The sequence below is a fragment of the Schistocerca serialis genome, chromosome 1 (genome assembly GCF_023864345.2).
Source record: "Schistocerca serialis cubense isolate TAMUIC-IGC-003099 chromosome 1, iqSchSeri2.2, whole genome shotgun sequence".
NCBI lineage: Eukaryota > Metazoa > Arthropoda > Insecta > Orthoptera > Acrididae > Schistocerca > Schistocerca serialis.
Window position 1 is genome coordinate 395,888,939 of NC_064638.1, and position 24,099 is coordinate 395,913,037.

The 24,099-nt window shown below is 39.0% G+C and overlaps 1 protein-coding gene across 2 annotated transcripts in view; it reads right to left on the reverse strand.

The window, feature by feature from the left end:
• The window catches only part of LOC126471487 (JNK1/MAPK8-associated membrane protein-like), a 118,112-nt gene that overhangs the window by 34,963 nt on the left and 59,050 nt on the right, over nucleotides 1–24,099 (reverse strand). For both annotated transcript variants that reach the window (XM_050099698.1, XM_050099706.1), the window contains one exon: nucleotides 23,025–23,194. In XM_050099698.1, coding sequence (XP_049955655.1) covers nucleotides 23,025–23,194 — 170 coding nt within the window. The remainder of the gene's footprint in view (nucleotides 1–23,024; nucleotides 23,195–24,099) is intronic.

The window sequence follows — 24,099 nt, forward strand, 5'->3', positions numbered from 1 at the left end:
CGATGTGAATTCTTCCCATTCCCAAAAATGAAGGGAAAAATTTGTGAGTTGCATTTTTTATCTGATGAAGCACCTATCGTAGCATACACAGAGCTCTATGTGACTACCCTAAGAAAGCCTGGACTGAAACATTTTATTCTGGTCACAGAAAACAGTAGTTAGATTAATTGCTGGTACAGGGCCACATAAATCGTGTCGGAATTATATATGAAATATGGTTTACTAACTGTGTAGTTTGTATGTGTTCTTTTATTCACATATCATGTTCTCATCATGAAAAGCTTACAAGGATGTACTGAATCACATTATATGTTAACAAACTGAATCAATCACTGTAGGCTATTACTGTAATGTATACTAACAACAAATTATGACAATACTAATTTACTCGCATTAATAACTTAAAAAAACTACTCTGCTACTGCTTTTATCTTCATCTTCATATAAGCATTTATCAAACTTCACTAACTTCAGAAACTGCAATCAGCTGTCTATATACTGGAAAGGTTAAAAGTCTCTTTAATGTGAACATCCGTGTTGACTGGAATTATATCTTCAAGTCGTAATAATCAAATAAATTAGAGAAGGAATACCCCATAAGGTACTCTGTTGCTTTGCTTTTGATTTTTCAAATTCAATTTTGCACCAGAATGTAAAACTCAATTTTTAACCAAGTTAGGGATGAATATATTGACAGTATTATTACTTTTAGTGATGTGGTTGTTAGTTTCATAGGTAAGCCAAAACTACACTTTATTTTTAAGCACAAATACAGTTATGAAGTAAATATAGTGGCACATAAGTGTAAGAATCCCAAGGTCCCTCGACGTTTAGTATTTTTAGTGCACACTTCTGAAAAATAGCTCTGTAAAAGAGAATTTAAACCACTGGAAAATTATCACAAATGTTCATCTTTACAGTATGGTAACCGGAGGATATTATCATCTGACATTGAGTAAAAAAGCAGCCACTGATCATCTCTTTGTGAAAGTGCCAAATGATGTACATCAACTCCATGAAAATATTTCTATGGACAAATTAAAACAGTCATTACTTAGAAGACATCTATATTCACTGTTTCTTGAATTATGTTACCTACAGTATTAATTGTTTTGTTAATGACATACACAACCAACCACAAAAACTTGTAAATGCTTTATTTCAATACCTTAACTGGTTTAAGGCTACCATACAGAGGGCTAATATTTCTGGTTACACTGATGTCTTGGTCAGTAGAACACTGTCTGTTCCTACACTGCACAGAAATATTTGAGTATTTAGAACCACTTTATAAGTTGTTTCATTCATAAAACCATGCTAATGTGCCTGTATTTATTTAAATATAAGGTGCAACAGGGTCCTTATAGTTATCAAGAAGAATGTATACACTGCTGCATTGAAAACAGCTCATATATTGTAACTAAATCACTGTGGCACCCTTCCCAATACTCTTCATGTCAGTTTGAGCATAATACATGTGCTTTACATTATTTTTAAATTTGTTTATTTACTTAGTTTACAATGTAATAAGTATCCATTAGTCAAAGATATAAATGTATCCTTGTTGAGCAAAGGTGTAAACTAAGCAAAAAGAAAAAAATGTGTGGCACAGGTGACAGATTAATAACAGAAAATGCTTGTACTTTAAGAGTAAACTTCTTTTAACTGGTGGCTGAAATTTTAATGAAATATTATAAAGCCATCAGATTGCATTTTATAAATTAGACATACCTGTACACACATATATAGATCTTTTTGTGATCATTAAAGTTTGTAAGTCAGTTGAGAGAAATATAAAATTACACAGGTGATGGATGGGATCAGAGCAATGTATTTGCTCACATTGGAGTGTAGACTTACGTAACTTTATACTGACATCATAAACAAGTCATTTAAAATGAAAGTTTTTGCAAGCTGAATTGCAGCGTGTTTAAGGAATTGTTAAGATTGCAAAGATTTGTTAGTACACTACTCTGTTTGTGTTGATTTTGATATCTGTTCCTGGTATGTACCGCACCACTGGATGTGCAATGCAAACAATCTTGAACAAGGTCATTAATAAAGAAACAAATAAACTGAATCTCCTCCTTGGTGTAAGTTGTCCGTGGACAGTATGTAAATAAGATTAATCAGCATTTGAGTTACACAATAACTGACTGTTGGATAGAAGGCCCCTGCAACATCTTGACAGTGCTGGATGATGATGGTGGTGGCGGCTCCAAAAAGTGAAGGTTGCTGGCTGGAGTACAGTGTTGGAGATCCTGATGATTTTTTAGCAAGAACTCTGACAGATAAACAGCTATTGCCATTGGCTCATGGCCCAGAGACCTCAAAGGACTGAACTGGCCTGGCACAGCCCTGACTGTGGCCTAAGTTACATGCAGGTCCCAGGATACTTTTTGTGTCTATTTGTGGCCATATGACCAAACTGCCACCTGTTGGCCTGACAGGTGTGCAAAGCCTTCAAGCTTTCATCTACTGGAGTGACCCCAGAAGCTCTGCTATGTAGGTCCCCACTTAATGCCAGTGTGTGGTTGGTTCCTGTGTGATAGGGCACATGGCACCAACATAGCAGTTCCTTTTCTTCTGTAGCAGTTGTTAGGATGTTGTGTATTGCAGGTATTTTTAGACTGCAGTGAGTTATGTTACTGTACAGATTACTTATGACTGAAGAGTCCATGTTGTGTTTAATTTAAGTAAACAGATGAAGGAAATTATGTAGAACTCGTTTGTTACCTAGTTCCAATTGCTCATTTAGAATTTATTGAAATGAACTGAGGATGTGAATACGTATATTTCTAGATCCTCTAGGAGATCCATTTTCTTTCACTTTTTTGGGTAGTATCTAATATCGTTAAGTTATCTTTACTGTTAGAAACTGAGTGTCTGTGTTGATTCACATGAGTGGCTATTGCAGATTTTTTTTTTTTTTTTTTTTTTTAGTCTAAAGGCACCCATGTGTTCACAGTATCTCATACTGAAACTTCAGCCAGTCTGGCCAAGATAAAAGTTGGGGGCAGTTGTCACAATCAATCTTATAAACTCGTGCTGTTTCAGGGCCTAGGCTGGTGCCTTTGGTACTGTAGATTATGTTTAAGTTGCACAGTGTTACTGGTGCAGAAACTTATCTGAACTCCTGTCGTTCAGAAAAGATTTGAAACTTGTTATGAGGCTGTGCCTAGTAAGGGAATGCATTCAGATAGTTCCTTTTCTGCTGGTGGTTATGATTTTACTGCATGTAATTTCCCAGTTTTAAATTTATTATATAGATAACACATTATTTGTGGTTTTTAGCCATTTTTTTTTGCTACATTTTTGGTAATATTGATTTCTTTCTCTTTGGCAGACAAACTGAGAGGAACTTTATGTGCGAGGGTTGTCCACAAAGTAAGTTCCATTTCTATTACTACCCACAGCGGCGTTACGATGTCAGTTCTGAGCATATGCGGCACTTACTGTGACTCAAGAAGAAGACATGTATGCCATTTTCAGATTGCTGCTGCCGACGTGACCTTTGTAGTGCTTCTTTATAATGTCAGCCATAATTGGAAATGCCGCCACGTGTGAAATCAGATCAGTGATTCGTTTTCTAAATGCAAAGAAAGTGAAATCAAAGGAAATTCATCGACAAATCTGTGAGGTTTACGGACAAAATCCTATGAGAGATTCAATGGTTAGAAGATGGGTCAGACTGTTCAATGAAGGACGTGATCAAGTGCATGATGAAGAACGAAGTGGGTGCCTGTCTGTGGTTACAGATGAACTGGTTCACACAACTGAAGAGAAAATTAAGCACAACCATAACCTAGTGACTTTCATCTCTTCTTACGCCTAAAATCTGCCTTCTATTAAGAAGGCATACAAAATCTTGTGCCACGCTATGGCAAGTGCCTACAAAATTTTGGAAGCTACGTAGAAAAGTGGTTTAACAGTTGTAGATTTTTGTACAATAAATATTTTTTCTGTATCTGTACACGTTTGTTTTATATAACCAAATGGAACTTGCTTTGTGGACATATCTCATATAAAAGTTTAACATTGATCTGAAACATCCATTCAGTGCTGCGTAGGGTGGTATGAATAATTATTTACACTTATATGGTGGATTTTCAAAAAATTTCAAAGACTTGCTTTTGATTCGACTTTTTTATATTAAGATTGACAGTGAATTTGATATTGGGGTTTATGTTACTCATGACATTTGCAAATGATTCTATTTCATGTACTGTACCACTGAACAAAACTACTGCATCAACATACCTTTTGTAACAAATCAGCTTATCTTTTAAGTGGGTATTGCCCATGAATATATTTTCTAAAAGGCCTGAGACTGCTTCCCTTTGCTTGACCATCTGGTTGCCTATAGATTTTATTGTTGAATGGGAAATAGTTATGAGTAGAATGAATTCTAATATCTCTATGAGTACATATGTCTCTGACTTGCAAGGTTGTTTCAATTTTTTATTAAACTGCACTTAATTATTTTAGTAGTGTCATGGATAGTCATATTTGTGTACAGGTTTACATGTCCAGGGATGCAAATCTGGCACTGTCTATTATACACACATTAGTGGTGTAATTAAAAAGTTATTGGAGATTTCTGGTGGAAAAGCTGTCTTTAAACGGGTAAAAAGTTGTTAAGAATATTTTTAAACTTCTTAGATATACAAAATGCAGGACTGCTCCCTGAATTAACAATGGGATGTGTTGGATAATGAGGTTTATGAATTTTTGGCTAAGATATTAGTTTAAGTGGTAAGGGGTTAATGACTAAGCTACTTTGGACACCAGCAGCTAATAAAATGTAGTTGGAATTCTTAATCAATTTTATAAGCTGAGCTTGATAATTAGGAGTGAGGTCAGTCTTCTTTTATGCTGTTTTGAAGAAAGATTTGTCAGGTTTTGCTGATGTAATCGTCTTCATAAGCAACTACTGCAGTATTACCTTTATCTGCTTAACAACAAGGGCTTTGTTGTTCATAAGTTTTTTTTTTATTAATACCGATGAGTATTTTTGAACCAGATTTTTCAGAGCTGTGTCTTGATTATAGATTACTTGCAATAATTTGCTTAGCCTTTGAATTCATAGTATTTGTTCACTACAATCAACAAATAACTCCGAGGAAACTTATTCAAAAATACTGACTGGTATTAATAAATGTAAGACTGCAGTACTTATGCATGAAGATAACATCAGCAAAGCTTTACAATTCTTTCTTCAAAATAATATAAAATAAGACTGGCCCCACATCTAAATATCAAGCTAAGTTTAGGAAACTGATTAAGAATTTCAGCTTCCTTTTATCAGATGCTGATATCCAACATAGTACTGTTACTACTTGCAGTAAAGAATGCATGTTTGGTTGCAGACAGGCACAATTAAAAAACACTTACAGAAAGTTTTCGGCCACAGCCCTCATGAGTAAAAGAGAGACAGACACCATTCATACACATGACCTAGCGCACCTCATGCACACTTGACCTGAAACTCCAACCTCTCAGGCCAGAATGCGACTATCACATGGGATGCAAGCAGCAGTCTGGAGTGGGAAGGGAAAGGGATACTAGTGTATGGGTGCGGAGAGAGACGAACACTGTCTGGTGGAATGTGCTGGGATTAGAATGCCAACAGGCACAGTGCAAGGAGGTTGTGGGGCAGGGAGGTGAGGGGGAAAAAAGGAGCAAAAGAGGAGAGGAGTGGGGAAAGATGGGTGGATGAGTTGGTAAAGGGCAGCAAATAAACAGAGTAGGAGGTGAGAATGGGGAGAAGATGATAGGACATATGAGGTGGAAACTGTTGAGTGGAGGATGTGGAGACAGTATGTTACCGTAGGTTGAGGCTGCGATAATTACAAAAGCGGAGAATGTGTTGTAAGGATAACTCCCATCTGCACAGTTCACAAAAGCTGGTGGTGGAGGGAAGGATCCAGATGGCTCAGGTAGTGAAGCAGTTAATGAAACCAAGTGTGTTATGAACAGCTGCATGTTGCACCACAGGATGGTCTACCTTCACCTTGGACAGTAGCTGATCATCCTGGTGGACAGCTTGATAGTACTCATATCAATATAAAAACCTGTGCAATGATTACGGCAGAGCTGGTAAATGACATGGCTGCTTTCACAAGTGGCTTGGCCCCGAGACAGGGTAGGATAAACCTGTGACACGACTGGAATAGGAAGTGCTGGGTTGGTGCACCTGGGTCTTCCACAGGGCTATGATGCTTGGGGCAAGGAGTTGGGATTGGGAGTGGAATATGGATGGACTAGGATGTTGTGGGGGTTGGGTGCAGTGGGAAGTATCTCAGTTAGGATGTTCCTCATTGTAACATACGGTCCCCACCCTTCCACTCAACAGTTTCCACCCCCTCTGTCTACCATCTCCTCCCCTTTTTTCATCTCCCATCCTGTTTATAAGCCGTGTTCTGCCAACACATCACCCATCTATCCCCACTCTTCTCCTTTTTTGTTCCTTTTATCCCCACCTTCCTGCCCCACAACCTACTGACACTGTGTCTGTTGGCATTCTAGTTCCTGTACAGTCCACCAGACAGCATTCGTCTCTTTCCCCAACTGTACACTATCATCCCTTTCCCTTCCCAGCCCCCTCAAGATTGCTGCTTGCATCCGACATGATAGTTGCATTCCAGTCCAAGATGCTGGCGCTGGCGATCATGTGGGCATGAGGTGCGCCTGCTTGAGTGTATGAACGGTGCGTGTGTCTCTTTTACTGATGAACGCTGTGGCCGAAAGCTTTATGTAAATGTCTTTTGTTTGTGCCTATCTGCAACCTGACATGTCTTCTTTACAGTAAGTAGCAATCAATCTTTTCCTACATTGTTATTATTCCTACCTGGAGTTTTGATTGTTTGATATCCAACACAGCTTAGTCATGCACCCCTTACCACTTAAACTAACTCACCTTAGCCAAAAATTCATAAGCATCACTGGCCAATAAATCCTATAAGTAACAGTCTTGAATATTACATCTCTAAGAAGCTCAAAGATATTCTTAGCAACTTTTACACATCTGGAGACAACTTTTCCATCAGAAATTCCCAAGAACTTACTAATGACACCACTGATGTAGACAGTGCCAGATTTGCATCCCTGGACATGGTGAACCTGCACACTAATACACTTGTCCATAACACTATTGAAACAATTAGGAGCAATTTAATAATAAGAAAAACAGCTTTGCAAAGCAGATTTATACAAACTCACAGAGATGTTAGAATTTATTTTAGCATATGTAACTATTCAACAACAAAATCTATGTGCAGTGAGCTGATATAGCAATGAGAAGCAGTCCTGCAGGCCACTTAGCCAATATTTACATTAATCATTTGGAAAATAAAGTTCCATGGCCAATTAAACAAATCAACACAGACAATCTGGTTCTAACATTAAAGATGACTTACAGATATTACATGCCACTAAAAAAAGTGAAGAAAATGGACTGCTTACACGAGTATATATTCACATCCTCTGTTCACCCCAATTCCTTCTTAACAAGCAAATTCTATATATAGTTTCATTTGGTTATTCATGTAAATTAAACACAACATGGACCCCCCCCCCCCCCCCGCAACATAAGAAATCTGTACAGGATCATAACCCTCTGAAATAGAAAAGTACCTGCAATACATGAAATCCCAACAACTGCTACAGAAGAAAAGGAACTGCTGTCTTAGGTCCATAAGCTCTATCACACAGCAACCAATCGCACACTAACATCAAGTGGGTGACCCCACCAGAGAGCTCCAGGGACCACTCCAACAGACAACAGCCTGGCAGTTTTGCATGACTGCTAGGCCATCAGGCAGCAGCGTGCTCATAACAGAGGTTGCTGGCTCCACAGACATATTTGATTCCACAGGATCACATTGCCACAAACATTTGTGGCTGTATCCTGTTACCTGTACAGTATTTAGGTCAGCGTCCATCCTGTGCCATACCAGTTCACTCCTTCAAGTTCTATGAGCCAGAAGCAGCCCACAACAATGGTTCATCAGTCAGAGTTCTCACTAAGGAATCATTAGGATCTTTGATGCCATACTCCAGCAAACAACCTACGCCATGTGGAGCTGCCAGCACTGTTAATTAGCATCATCCAGATGCACCAGGGACAAATGTGGACTTTGGTATTTGTCATCATAGTGCTTTGTGTTACTATCTTTTTGTTCAAGGTGAATCCACAAATTAATCTTGACATTTTCTTAGGGACTTCCATCCATTCAACAAAAAAGTCAAGCAAACTGCATGGTGCAGCTCAAATAAGATTTCCTGGCACCTGGTGCCACAGGTGACGTTCAGCAGCATGCATTCTTATTGTCCTATTCTAACGTTTTTGATGACTAAGAGTGTGTGAAGTGTAAGTGCAAATGCCCCACTTTTCTTACATGAGTTGACTTATGTAGGAATGTGTAGCCGATCTTTTTCTCTGGATAGCCGGCTTCTGGAATCTCTACAAATTTCTTCTCTGAAGAATGATGCTAGTCACGGGAACCTTTAAGACTCTCTTTGTGAAACAATGAGGTACTTGAAGAATACTTTTCAACAACTATCAGTAAATTTGAACTTCCACAAAGAATAAAATTCACACTTCTTACATAAACAATTGACTTCTTGTAAGTCATCCATGTCGTCTCACATTAGAAACAATTAAGTTACATTTACAACAGAGTTGGCTTGCTAAGCACAACTCTATAATACAGGAATCATACACACGTCTTGCCTCTAGGAAGAGCAAATTACGAGTTTTTTTTTTTTTAGACATCAGAATCTCAACGGTTCTTGTTATTTATAACAATTGTTGCTGATATGATTAACACAGAATAAGTAGAAGTTCAACGGTTCTTCCATATACTTTCACTAGAACTTCCATGGATCACCCGACAAGTACTTGTCGGTGCCGTTTGTCCGCTGCGCCTAACTTCTGCTTGCGACTGATTTCACACCTGCACACACAAACATGTGATGTGGAGTAGGTAGGATTCTATCCCACTCTCACACCTAAAATATCGTGTGTTCGAGATGGTAGAAGGCTGCGTAGTTCTAGAATTTATGCAGAAATTCTCTAAACACTACATATTCCCCCCCTCAGATCAAACACGCGATATTTTGTACATAATCATTATGTAAATAACATCACCCATAACAACATTACGTATCGTATCATAACCATATACTTTTCTTCTATATGTTCATATACATTTTTTTTAACTATAATTCTTTGTACTCTCTTAAACAGGCTTCTGCTTACAGTGTTTCTACTGTTTTCTTATTCTACTTTGTTTAGACATGAGCACTTGTGTGAGGTTTTACTCAACTTTTCTAATATTTAGGTATTACGAGGACTCCCTTTCACCAATTGTAAACTCCATGTGTTCATGACAAATGAGTAATCTACTTTCTGTTCTCATATATTGTACTACCTTTCCTTAGTATGTACTATTTTTACTATTCTTCATAGTTTGGAGGAACTCTAGGCAACATGAAAGTGTTCTCCAGACACTTGTAAACTTCCATGAAACATATTAATGCTCGTTGTGCATAGAATTCAAACTTTCCAGAATCATCCCTACAAAATTTTGTGACTTTTGTCACGATACTGTCCCTTTCCCCTAGGATCAGTACCTATACCTTGCTTGTGGGTTGACCTTATGAGAGCACTTCCTGTTTCCTTTCTGGTAGGTACGCCCCTTTATAAAACATTCCTATTTTTTAGGCCACAGGTCATCATATCTCCACATAAGTACACCTGTCCTTTATATTTAATAAATGCTGGGTACGCCACCCCCCCCCCCCCCCCCCCGCCCTTACCCTTTCTTAGTAGGCGTCACGGTTCATTACCCTAGTATACGTTTCTAAGTATACTATAATTATTTTCTGGTAAAGCTACAAATCTACTCTACACTTCACATTCACTTCTTAACATATCATTTAATCCCTAGAGTCCTCCTCTACTTCTCAACTTCTATACTCTTAGTAGATACTATGTCTACCTATAATTCAAGGCCTATTATCCTGCTATTCATCAATTTTCAGGATATTTATTATATTGACTCTTCTTAACCCTTTAACTGCTCTGGATGTGTTAATGTGCACTTAAACACTTTCAGAGCACACAGGGACAGGTACAAAGGAGTGCGCATTAACACGTTCAGAGCAGTTAAAGGGTTAAATGACTATCAGAATCAATTTCATTCTTGTTTGCGTTCTCATTCTTTGCTCGTGCCTCATATATATAGGCGATGTAGAACCGTCATAGTGTTTATATGCCTATATGTGTGTGTTTCCCTATGTAAACATATTCTTTCCCCTACAATACCTGGCGGTTCTCACATCATGACAGGTTTCTGGTCTGTAATTTTAATGTTTGTGTATAAGGGTATTCTTGTGTGTATGCGGATGTGTGTTTGTGTAGTCTGATTCTTCGGTCTCCTTATCTAAGATAAGATGTAGGTTACTAGAAACCATGGAAACCAGGAAGGACTTAAGCGACAGAAGTTAGTGTATATGGAAAGAGGGAAAAAATAGATAGGCCCTCAAATGAGAAGTAAGGGGGGAGGGGGGGGAAGATTTGGTTGCTACGACAGAAGAAGAGAAAGAAGACAGCCCCAAAGATAGGAAACCCTTCCCACCCCCCTTCCCCAGGATCCCTACCTCTCAGGTGCCTGAGTGAGACGCCGGAGGTGGTTTGGTGTTAAATTGTCTCCCACAGAACGGACATTCCCACCTTCACTCTTGAGGTCCCTGAAGGAAATCTTAGCAACCCTATGGAAACGGCAAATGGTGAAGAATCAGTCACACTTGTTTCTGAGGGTTGTCTGAAAGATGTGGTGTGTGTTTTGTGTTAGTCATGAGTTATCTGTTGGTGTAAATCATGCTTTACAATACCCACCTCTTTAAAAATTGATACAAACCCTCCCATTTACATCCTGTCTCATAAAAGGTATAATGTATCCTATACAAAATAGAAAACTACAGACTACAGTATAATAGTCATTCAGTTCATCACATTATATTTTTCAGGAACCTAATATTCTTATTCCATTTATTTAGTCTAAATTGGTATTTGTTTTATTGTCATATCCAGTTTTCCAAGTAACGATTACAGGATAGTTTAAGATTTTCGAAATAGATGACAGAATAGTTTAAGATTTGCACGGAATTCGGTGCAGGAATACTATTTTGGAAGAAACACCGAAAACAACTCGGGATCTAACAGTCGTCACTCTGGCCGTTAACGCAGAATGTTAATGTCCCTGGGGGATATATGACTCTGCCCGGGTCCCATGGATCAGATATTGACTTTTCCTGCACAATGGCAGACCAGTAGTTCCTTTTAAATTTCTTTTGGAAGTCTTCCCAAGAGGAAAAATTTTCAATATTTATGCTTCCTCATTCTGAGGCCTCTTCTAGTAGGAACCCCACAGCAAATTCGATCTTTTTAGAATCTTCCCAATTCTTTCACAAAGCTTGATTGAATCTTTTAAAAAAATGGGTTGGATGTACATCCCCGTCTGGCTTAAATGTAGGAAATTGCCTGGATAATCCTGAATTAGCCCCCCATTGTAGATCAGTCATTACCTCACTAGTTAATACTGCATTATGTGAAGTTACCCCTTTGCCTATTTTATTCTGGATAAGTTTGAATTCTTTCCACAGGTCATCTATAACTTTTTTGGTATCACTATGTTCAGAAGATAGAATAGGAGATAAGTTTCCGGATGTTACTTTCTCTGATTACACCTGTAATTTACGACTGAATTATTGGCATTAACTTATCTTGCTTTTCAACACTCTCTTTTAAAGTATGCAACCCCTGCTTTACAGCATCAAACTTAACATTGCATATATTTTCAAATGATCCTAACTTTTCATTAATTTCAGATTCGACTATATTACATTTTTCCTCAATATCAAATTCTAATTTCTTTGTCAAACCCTGAAATTGATCATTCTGTTTCTGATTAAAGTCTGTGAACAGTTGATTTACATGGATGTCCAAGGAATTGGTTGATTCCTTCTTTAAGTCTAATTTCAAATCCTCTACTTTACTATTTAAGGTGTTAAATTCAGTCTTTAAAGCCTCCATGGCTTCGCACAGATTATTACATTCTCTGCTTTGAAAGTCCACCTCGGCATTTAACAAACCTAGATTTGCCGCCTGACTATTTAGGACATCCCTTTGAGCATTTAAAAGTTCCACTCTGGGCATCTAGTTTAGAATTTAACTGCAGACTCCGAGTATTTAAAGCTTCATTTAATTGAGCTTTTACTGAGTCTAACTTAAGAGTCTGAGCTTTGATTAGATTTACTAACACAAACCAGTCTGGCCCTTCTTTACTAATTTTCATAGCCATGACTGGTTTTGAAGTTTCCCCAACTTGCTGTTCATTATCCATATTCTTATGAGCTTTAGGTCTAGTAAGCATTTAAAAATTAACTTTAAGTATAATAACTACACTAATAAAGTTCATTTAACAGTTTATAACATGTCGTATTGAAACAATAAAGTTCTGTTTCACGCTAATTCGACATAGAATTTGGGCTGCGTCGGTGAGCGGATGTGGAATCGGCATCAGTAAACAGCAACTGGTGCTGGCGGCATTGGATGTTGGTTTCCACATCTGCATACCCAGGATGCATGTGAGAGCTCTATATTCCCCACACCAGATCTTCTTAGTCATATTGTTCCAGGCGTACCTCTTCTTAGTCTAATATGTCGAGATCTTCTCTCCAGTTTTTCACGTAGTGACTTTCCCACGTCTTCTCCCTAATTTGCATTTACAAATTCTCTCAATCAGATATTTGGGCAGAATCCAATTCCGTGAAATGGTTCTCTTGTCTTGTTACGCTCAGTTGCTACGGCAACATTTGATAGCTTTTTCTCTCTTTCTCGTCTCGAAATTCCTGTTTTCTTCGGTCCTGTCACGGTCACCACATTCTAGCATTTTTCGTGACTAAGGGTGTATGAAGTGTACGTGCAAACTCCCCACTTCTCTTACACGAGTTGACTTAGCTGGGAATGCGCAGCTGATCTTCTTCTCTGGATGGTTGTCTTCTGGAATCTCTACAAATTTCTTCTTTGAAGAATGATGTTAGTCACAGGAACCTTTAAGACTCTCTCTCTCTCTCTCTCTCTCTCTCTCTCTCTCTCTCTCTCTGTGAAATAATGAGGTACTCGAAGAATACTTTTCAACATCTAGCGGTATATTTGAACTTCTACAAAGAACAAAATTCACACTTCTCACATAAACAATTGACTTCTTGTAAGTCACCCATGTCGTTTCACATTAGAAACAAGTAAGTTACATTTACAACAGAGTTGTCTTGCTAACCATGGCTCTATTATATAGGAATCACACACACGTCTTGCCTCCAGCAAGTCCAAATTAAGAGTTTTTTTTTAGACTTCAGAATCTCAATTGTTCTTGATATTTATAACAATGGTCACTGCTACAATTAGCACAGAATAACCTAGAAGTTCAACAGTTCTTCCATAGATTTTCACTAGAACTTCCACGGATCACCAGACAAGTACTTGTCGGTGCCGTTTGTCTGCCACGTCTGACTTCTGCTTGCAACTGATTTCACACCTGCACACAAATGGTTCAAATGGCTCTGAGCACAATGGGACTTAACATCTATGGTCATCAGTCACACCTGCACACACAAACATGTGACGCACAGTAGGTAGGATTCTAGCATCCAACTCTCACATATTGTGTGTTCGAGATGGCAGAAGGCCGAGTGGTTCTAGAGTTTACGCAGAAATTCTCGAAACACTACACTATACTTGCAGTGAAGTGTAACATTTACTGCAGCAGCTCAACATGGAGGTTGAGCCACATGCCCTCCAGTGACAAAGCTTTACGTCTTGCTTATACACTATTTTGACTCTCTAGTGCATGTCACAGTAGCCTGTTACAGGGTCTGTCCAGAGACTGTCGTTTTCAGTGTGCTAACTCCCGGTGCAAACAATCATACACTGTGTCTTTAATTCAGGACATAATCCTCATCCACTCACCTGATGAAGATCACTTCAAGTTAAGGATCCCTCATTGTATGTGTCTCTCTCTATCGCTAGGGCTTTTGAACAATCAATTAGAATCTTGGGAGAATTGCAGGATCGGTGTCAGATGTTTGCCATGCAACCAACTCAACAGATGCAATCTCAAGCTCGGCCTCCACACTGGCCCAAGTCACTTCCCACACGCAAAGGCAATGCGGGGAGGCGACGTCCCCTACAGCTACCCTACTACAGCAACTGTTTCGTGATGCATCAGTATCAGCAGTGCTTCTATCACCTTGCTAAATGCTTGCCCCGTGGAAAGACAGGTCACAGGGCAGGAGTCTGCCACTCACCTCCCAAAATGATCATTGATTGTGCTCCCCTAGACCATCTGGATTCAGGATCAGATGAGGCATCCACTGTTCTCTCTCCTGATGTACTACACGTACATGATGATGTTCTGATCTCAGATAGAATTCTCACGCTACTAGTAGCTGTCAACCCACTGCAACTGGTTTTGCAACTCGATACGGGCTTGTCAACAACCATTGTTGATTGGGAAACATATCACTGACTAGGCTTACTTTCACTCCAGGCAACCTCCAAACAACTTAAGAGCTACAGCAACAGCACCACCAGGCCAAAAGTCGAGTTTTACGCATGAGTTCAGTACCAGACAGCCTCATTAAAAATAGCTCATTTTCTTATGGTCGACACACAGGGGCGACGTAAATTTTGGGGTTAGATCTATTTCAACAGCATGGGGTTGGAAGTCCATGCTTCTGTTAAAAAGTGCCCAACCTTTTGTGGCCAGCTCATACTTGAGGAATCTTTTTTCCAAATATGAATCAGTTTTTTCATGTTTCTTGATCGGCGTCACGTGATTTGAAGCACACATCACACTCCTCCCCATGGCTACACCCCATTTCTTTAAAACACACAATGTTCCTTTTGCACTGGGGGATAAGCTTCAGAATAAGGTCTAATGTCTACAAGATGAGGGCTCTTGCCCCAGTATACAACAGCAAGGGGGTCGCCCCCATAGTCATTGACGAGAAACCTAATGGTTTGCTATGGATTTGAGAGTTGAAAACTATGATTAATGCCCAGTCCCTTGTGGATGCCTACCCAATACCTAAAGTGGAAGACATCACAAAAATTGATTTGCGCAATGCATGTCTGCAACTCCCACTTGATGTGTCACACAGAAACATCTTTGTCATCAATCCTCCATTTGGAATTTTCTGGTACAACTGGCACCTTTTTGGCATTGATAACGCACTGGCCATCTTTCAAGGTTACTTAGAGTATCTTACCTGAGAGCTGCTGGACCGGCCAACTACTTAAGACTACATTATTGTCCCTGGTAAAAATACTCAGGAATTAGCCGCCCATTTAGGCTTCTTATTTCATGTGGGGATGCATTTTCACTGGATCAGGTATCCAGCCCACACCCCATTACATACATGCCAGCAGAAACTTGTGGTCCCCAGCAACAATAAACCAACAAAAATCCATGATGGGACAATTCAACTACTACAGGAAATTCATTCCTCATGTGACAGCTATCACTGAACCAGTTTGCCAGCTACTGTAGAAGCAGATGAAGTGGTGCCGGACTGCCACGTGTGACAAGGCTTTCTAGGATCTCAAACAAGCTCTTCTTTTTCCAACATGTAGCACAGTATATAATCCATCCATGTAGCAGCAGACGCATCACACTACAGCAGCCCTTCCCATGCAGTCGAAGAGGTAGAATGACCTGTTACATTTGTCTCCAAGATGCTAACACAAGCACAATATAATTGCAGTTGAACAGGGAAGCAAGCCCTGTCTATTATCTTCACCCTGAAGAAATTCCACAACTACCTGTCTGGCACACATTTTACTTTACTGACAGACTATAAACCTCTTTTGCCACTTTTCAAGGTCTTCTCCAATATTTCCACCAGAACAGAACATCATTTCCACTGATGGGCACTGTTCCTGTCAGGTACACTTATGATATACACTACAGGTCCATGGTGCAACATGCTAATGTTGACATTCTCTCAAGACTACTCCACGACCAAGACCTGGAGATTGAGTTGGAGTTAGAAATCTGTTTGCACACAGATTCCAAACCCAAAGTAGTGGTGGCCAACTTCCCTTTTTGTTGCCCATTGACCTTTAGAAGACCCAGTCATCATCGAAGTCATCCAATTAGTGAACCATGGATGACCAACAGATTGTAAACAATCTGACCACCCAGAATTCCAAGCCTACTAGTATTGTCAAAGCAAACTATCAGCACTCAAAAGCATCCTACTATTTCAGGTGGACAACTGTCATACCTGAGTGGTAATTCCATGAACCCTCAGACAAAGTATCCTGCAGTTCCTTTACGAAGGTCATTGGGAAACAGTCCTAAGCAAAAGACCAGCTTGCCAACATGTAAACTGAAGCAATATTGACAACAATATTATGAAAATAATTGCTCCATATACTACCTGTCAGACAAAACAGGCCACTCCTGTGTGATGATATTTTCCCCGGCTGGCTACATCATCACGACGGTATCTCCTCCACTTGAACTTCACTGGCTCTTTCTTCAAATAATCCTAGTTACTTGCCATTAATGCAGACAATGGTTTCCAATGTGTGTCCTGCAAATCTTCTACATCTCTGGAAGAAAACAATCCAAGCACTGGTCCGCATCTTTTCCATCCAGGGGATCCCAAAAACCACTGTGCCCAATAATAACTCACAATTCACATGTGCTGAATTTGGCACTTTCTGTTCAGATAATGGCATTGCCTGTGTTTACATGACATATTTCCAGCCACAGTCTGGTGGAGAGGTTGGTGCATAAATTCAAGACACAAATGGCCAAGTGGCACCAGCACCACATTTTTCCTAACCTGCTACTGATCCACATCCTAAGATGAGCCTAGTTCAGCAAAAATACTGCTCGGTAGGCCGCTATGATCACAACTCTCAATAATATACCCATTGGTCTTTTGCACCCCTTCCCATGATTGAACCGCCACCAACACTCCCTCTGGGATAACATCTGGACACTCATTTTGTCCAAGGGCCAACAACACTGGTGCTGGTGACTGTGATGCATCTCTTAGGTCTGGCAATGGTCAAAGTACAATGCCAACATGGCTTCAGGTGCCGCAAGCACATCAAACAAGTGCACCCACACAGTACGACAAACCCTCTGATGAAAATCTCTCACAGTTTTTTGTCCCAGGGTCAGACACCTCAACACTCAAGACCATCAACAATAAACTCTACCCACTTCTACTCTGATGACCCAGGTGCCAACAACCATAGAAGCTGACAGCAGCCTTCAAGGTTCACCAGTTCCATGGACCACCAGCAAGGACCCCACCACTTTCAGGGATTTCGACTCGTGCAACACCTTCTTAATCATCGGATGGGAGGGAGAGGGATGCTATGTGTGGGCTATTCACCCTACTACATAGCAACCAACCATACACCAGTATTATGTGGATGACCTACATACCACAGTTGCAGCGGTCACTCCACCAGACGAAAGTCCGAAATTTCCTGACATCTGCCAGAAAAGTGTGCAGGTGCGTGATTGTCACCAGAGGCCACTGGCCTCAAGGATATACTTGCAAATAGACCTGGCTGTATCCTGGTGCCTGCATGGTATTTAGGCCAGCACCCAGGCTGTGTCAGGTCAGTTCAGCCCTTTAAATTCTCTGGGCCAGGAACCAATTACAATAGTAGTTGATCAGTACGGGAATCATCAGGATCTTTGATGCCATACTCCAGCAAGCAATCTTCATTGTATGGGGCCACCATCATCATCACCTGGCATCGTCAAGATGTGGCCTTTGCACCAGAGACATGTCTGGACTTTGGTATTGGTTGTCATAGTGATTTGTATTATTAAGTTTTCAATTAAAGTGAACACATAAATAAACTTTGACATTTCCTTGGGGCTGTCCAACTAACAGCCACTTATAGAATAACTCAAGTGCTGACTGAACTTCTCTATTTACTGTCCACATGCAACTTACTACAAGGAGGAGATTCAGTTTATTTGCTTCACTGTCAATAAACTTGTCCAGTATTGTGTATCTGATTCGTGTTCCTGTTGCACCTGCAGTGTCACAGTATATATCAGGAACAGACACTAATAACAAATCTTACCATTTTTAACACTTCCTAAAACATACTACACTGTAACTTGCAAATATTTATATTTGGAATAAACTGATGATAAATAACTTCATAATAAATATTTACTTCAACATATTATAACTATAACAACATGCCATTTTTTATATTTAATTATATTCTTGGTACAATTTTATTAATGTAGATGTGAAAATAAATAATAATGTTAAAGTGCCCATGGCTGCAAAACCATTGTGAGTAAATAAAGATGGCAGCAGTGGTGGTGGTGGTGGTAGTGGTGGTGGTGGTGGTGATAATGATAATGATAATAATAATAATTCCCGTGGAGGCCCGGGAAAAGAATAGGCCTCCGGTATGTTCTGCCAGTCATAAAAGGCGACGAAAAGAACAAACCACTAATAGGGCTAACCCCCCTTTTAGTGTGATTAGTTGGTTCAGGACAGAACTAATGAAGCCTCGGACAAGCGCCGTCATGGTCGGGGATGACGCTTGAACCCTATGCCCGCCCACAATGGTAACGACACTGCTAGCCAACTGGAAAATGATTTAAATCCAAATAGAGGTGTTTTGCAGGATATGCTTCCTGCAACCACCCTAGAAGGAAAACAAAGACAGAGGATGAGATGGTCAGATGAAGTTAATCGACACCTCATGTTCTGTTATTACCAAGCAACAAACCTAGGAACCAACACAACTGGATACAGATCACAAGTATACACAACATTTATTACCAGATACCCAGAATTAAAATTTTTAACAGAACAACGACTAGCTGATCAGATCCGTGTAATAATAAAAAATAACAGGATACCCCAGTCAGAATTAGATAACATCAAACAACAAGTACAACAAATACTGGAACAAAATAATGTGCAATCAGAAGAAGAAGAAAATACAGTAATGGACTCAAACATCCCAGAGCAAACAAACAAAGAACAACACGCACCAATTAAACAATCAGAGGAAAACGAAATCTTAAGGCAGCCACCAGAACAAGCACAAATAGAACACAAAGTGACACAGATATTAGATATAGAAGAAAAATTTCAGCTAACGTATATAGAATACAAAGACACAAATACAGACATTAGACCATTCTTGCATAGACCACCAAATATCCCACAAGTCGAAACAACAATAAAAACTATCAACACAATCATACACAACAAAATAAATGAAAACACAACTATGGAAGAGTTACAACTACTGGTATATATAGGAGCACTCACTACACTAAATATACACACTAGGCAGAGATCAGAACCAACCAACACACAGAAGAAACCCACAAAACCAGCATGGCAACACAGACTACAGATCAAAATAGAAAAACTGAAAAAAGACATCGGACAGCTAACACAATTTATAAGAAATGAAATCTCGGAAAAAAAACGAAAAAGGTTAGGTAAAATCTCACAACAAGAAGCGACAGAGCAATTAGACGAAAAGAAGCAGAAATTACAAGCATTCGCCAAACGACTCAGAAGATACAAAAAAAGTGAAAATAGAAGGAAACAAAACCAAACATTCAACACAAACCAAAAGAAATTTTACCAGACAATAGATAACACACACATTGAAATAAACAATCCACCAAACATAACAGACATGGAACACTTCTGGAGCAACATATGGTCAAACCCGGTACAATATAACAGGCATGCACGGTGGATACAAGCAGAAACAGACACATACAAAATGATACCACAAATGCCTGAAGTGATAATTTTGCAACATGAAGTCACCCAAGCGATTAATTCTACTCACAATTGGAAAGCCCCTGGAAATGATAAAATAGCAAATTTCTGGTTAAGGAGGTTCACCTCAACACATTCACATCTAACTAAATTATTTAACAGTTACATTGCAGACCCATACACATTCCCTGATACACTTACACATGGAATAACTTATCTGAAACCTAAAGATCAAGCAGACACAGCGAACCCAGCTAAATATCGCCCCATAACATGCCTACCAACAATATACAAAATATTAACTTCAGTCATTAAACAGAAACTAGTGACACATACAACACAGAACAAAATTATAAATGAAGAACAAAAAGGCTGTTGCAAAGGAGCACGAGGATGTAAAGAGCAACTGATAATAGATGCAGAGGTGACATATCAAGCTAAAACTAAACAAAGGTCGCTACACTACGCATACATCGATTACCAAAAAGCTTTTGATAGTGTACCCCACTCATGGTTACTACAAATATTGGAAATATATAAAGTAGTTCCTAAATTGATACAGTTCCTAAACATAGTAATGAAAAACTGGAAAACTACACTTAATATCCAAACAAATTCAAATAATATCACATCACAGCCAATACAGATTAAGCGTGGAATATACCAAGGAGATTCATTAAGTCCTTTCTGGTTCTGCCTTGCTCTGAACCCACTATCCAACATGCTAAATAATACAAATTATGGTTACAATATTACTGGAACATACCCACACAAAATCACACATTTGCTATACATGGATGATCTAAAACTACTGGCAGCAACAAATCAACAACTCAACCAATTACTAAAGATAACAGAAGTATTTAGCAATGATATAAATATGGCTTTTGGAACAGACAAATGTAAGAAAAATAGCATAGTCAAGGGAAAACACACTAAACAAGAAGATTACATATTGGATAACCACAGCGACTGCATAGAAGCGATGGAAAAAACAGATGCCTATAAATATCTTGGATACAGACAAAAAATAGGAATAGATGATAGAAATATTAAGGAAGAGCTAAAAGAAAAATATAGACAAAGACTAACAAAAATACTGAAAACAGAATTGACAGCAAGAAACAAGACAAAAGCTATAAATACCTATGCTATACCAATATTGACCTACTCATTTGGAGTAGTGAAATGGAGTAACACAGACCTAGAAGCACTCAATACACTTACACGATCACAATGCCACAAATATAGAATACATCACATACATTCAGCAACAGAAAGATTCACATTAAGCAGAAAGGAAGGAGGAAGGGGATTTATCGACATAAAAAACCTACATTATGGACAGGTAGACAATTTAAGAAAATTCTTTCTAGAACGAGCAGAAACTAGCAAAATACACAAAGCAATCACCCACATAAATACATCGGCTACACCACTACAATTTCATAACCACCTCTACAACCCTTTAGATCACATAACATCAACAGATACAAAGAAAGTAAATTGGAAAAAGAAAACACTACATGGCAAGCACCCGTATCATCTAACACAGCCACACATCGATCAAGACGCATCCAACACATGGCTAAGAAGAGGCAATATATACAGTGAGACAGAAGGATTCATGATTGCAATACAGGATCAAACAATAAACACCAGATATTACAGCAAGCATATTATTAAAGATCCCAATACCACAACAGATAAATGCAGACTTTGCAAACAACAAATAGAAACAGTAGATCACATCACAAGCGGATGTACAATACTAGCAAATACAGAATACCCCAGAAGACATGACAACGTCGCAAAAATAATACATCAACAGCTTGCCTTACAACATAAACTTTTAAAACAACACGTTCCTACATACAAGTATACACCACAAAATGTACTGGAGAATGATGAATACAAATTATACTGGAACAGAACCATTATAACAGATAAAACAACGCCACATAACAAACCTGACATCATACTCACCAATAAAAAGAAGAAATTAACACAACTAATTGAAATATCCATACCCAATAAAGCAAATATACAGAAGAAAACAGGAGAAAAAATTGAAAAATACATCCAACTGGCTGAGGAAGTCAAGGACATGTGGCATCAGGATAAAGTTGACATTATACCAATTATACTTTCAACTACAGGAGTCATACCACGCAATATCTGCGTGGTCTGTAGCTGTATTGCATCAATGCAATACAGCTACATCCAAACTTATATATACAACTTCAGAAATCCGTAATTATTGATACATGTTCAATTACCCGAAAGTTCCTAAACGCAATGTAGCATATACCGTACAGTTAAAAGGAAGTGATGCTTGATCAAGGTCCGCGTCACTTTCATTTCGAACCAGACCTAAGGTCTGAGAAAGGAAAGATAATAATAATAATAAGCATGGTTCAGGGCTAAGACCAAGAGAGGTCTCATTGAGATTATTTGCACTTACAATTCATTCCCTTCTGCACACTCATATTAAAGTGCAAAACCTTTGATCTTTGTCAGTGTCACACCTCTGGTATGATGAGCAGACAACTCTTCAAATCAAAAGGTTCTACATGACATTTAATAGCTTGATTAATAACACGGTCTAAAACAGAAACTATGAGTGAATGTTTAGTCGCCATACAGAGAACACTGAAACATGTGGAGGCCTTCACTAAAAACTACAACTGGGATATGTGACAGGGAGCAAATCAAGCAGAAGCACATATATCCACGACAGAGACCACACCTTTTTTTTCATAATGACAGCTTTCCTGCACGTTGATCAAACATTCATATATACTCGTTAGTTATTCTGTACCTTCTACAGAGTGCTGTTCCTCTTTCATATGACTTTACATTGCTTCAGCAAGTAAAAAATCAGCTGAAAGGTAAGGCAGTTTCTATAGCCTAAGAAGTCTTGTGATAGTGAGATAATAAGTATGTCCCACTATTGAAACATCAAAGAAACATTGGTATGCGGAGAGCTTTTGAATAATGAAAGGAATGTAGCTTATTTCAAGAAAGTAAAATAAACATATTTTCATCATGAATGCACACTTTTTGACTGAATCCAAACACAGTTCCAAAATACTAAAATTATTTCTTATTTAATTACAATACTACTATACTCATTAAAGAATACCTACATATCAGACCTCCAAATATGGCATGTATGAGAGCCAGTGTTGGGAAAAAGTAGAGTGCTGCATATATAGACATTTTTCCATCTTTGGGAAGGAATCTGCGAGCTAGCCAGGGCCGAAAAACTAACATCAACAGCACTGACATTGCATAGAATATGAATACCATTGTATACCTGAAAAGAAAAATAGGTGTTTTAGTTTCACTAACATCCATGTAGTGGTAATTTTAAGTATTTTAGCACAGCATTTACATGTATCAGACTGAGAGGAACTGCAAGGAGTTTTCTCAGTACAAGCTTGATAACATTATTATATTCATATTGTGCAATGTTTTCTTCTTCAGAACCAGAAGACAATGTGGAAAAGTGATGGTAGTTGCATTATTAATAAAAATATAGACTGTAAGCCATCAAAATTAAGAAAACCATCTTAAAGAAACGAAAGAATGTACTTATGGCAAGGAAAGTTCTGGCAGAATGTAAATGATTTAGGAGTAGGACAGCACTTCCCAAAATGTAAAAGAGTTGAGTTGTCGAAAAAAAAAAAAAAGGATGAAAACTTGCTAGCATTCAGACAAATCACTGTGTGTGTGTGTGTGTGTGTGTGTGTGTGTGTGTGTTCATGCAGTGCACAATGATAATGACATTAAAGCATGGTTTGTTAGTGGGGACAAGACGGGAGAGGGAGACTGTTGGGTAGAGGGTGTGGGTGCAGTGGGTTGGTGGAGACTGAGACCAGGAGAACTGGGGAGTGCAGCACAAGTTGCAAGATAACTCCCATCTGAGTAGTTCAGAGATGCTGGTACTGGAGGGAAGTATCCAGATGACATGGGTTGTGAAGCAGTCATTGAAGTCAAGCATATTGTTCTCAGCAGGGTGTTATGCTACTGAGTAGTCAACTCTGCCTCCCAGTCCACTCTTCCACATCATCACCATCATCATGTTTTGTACAAACTCCTCAGCTCCACTGTTCGTGTGCCGTTGGGCACACGTGCAGGCCAGTATCTATATGGAGATCACTGTGAGATTACCTATGTTTATTTTCTGACATTTCATTGAGCCAGTGTTGTCAGATATCC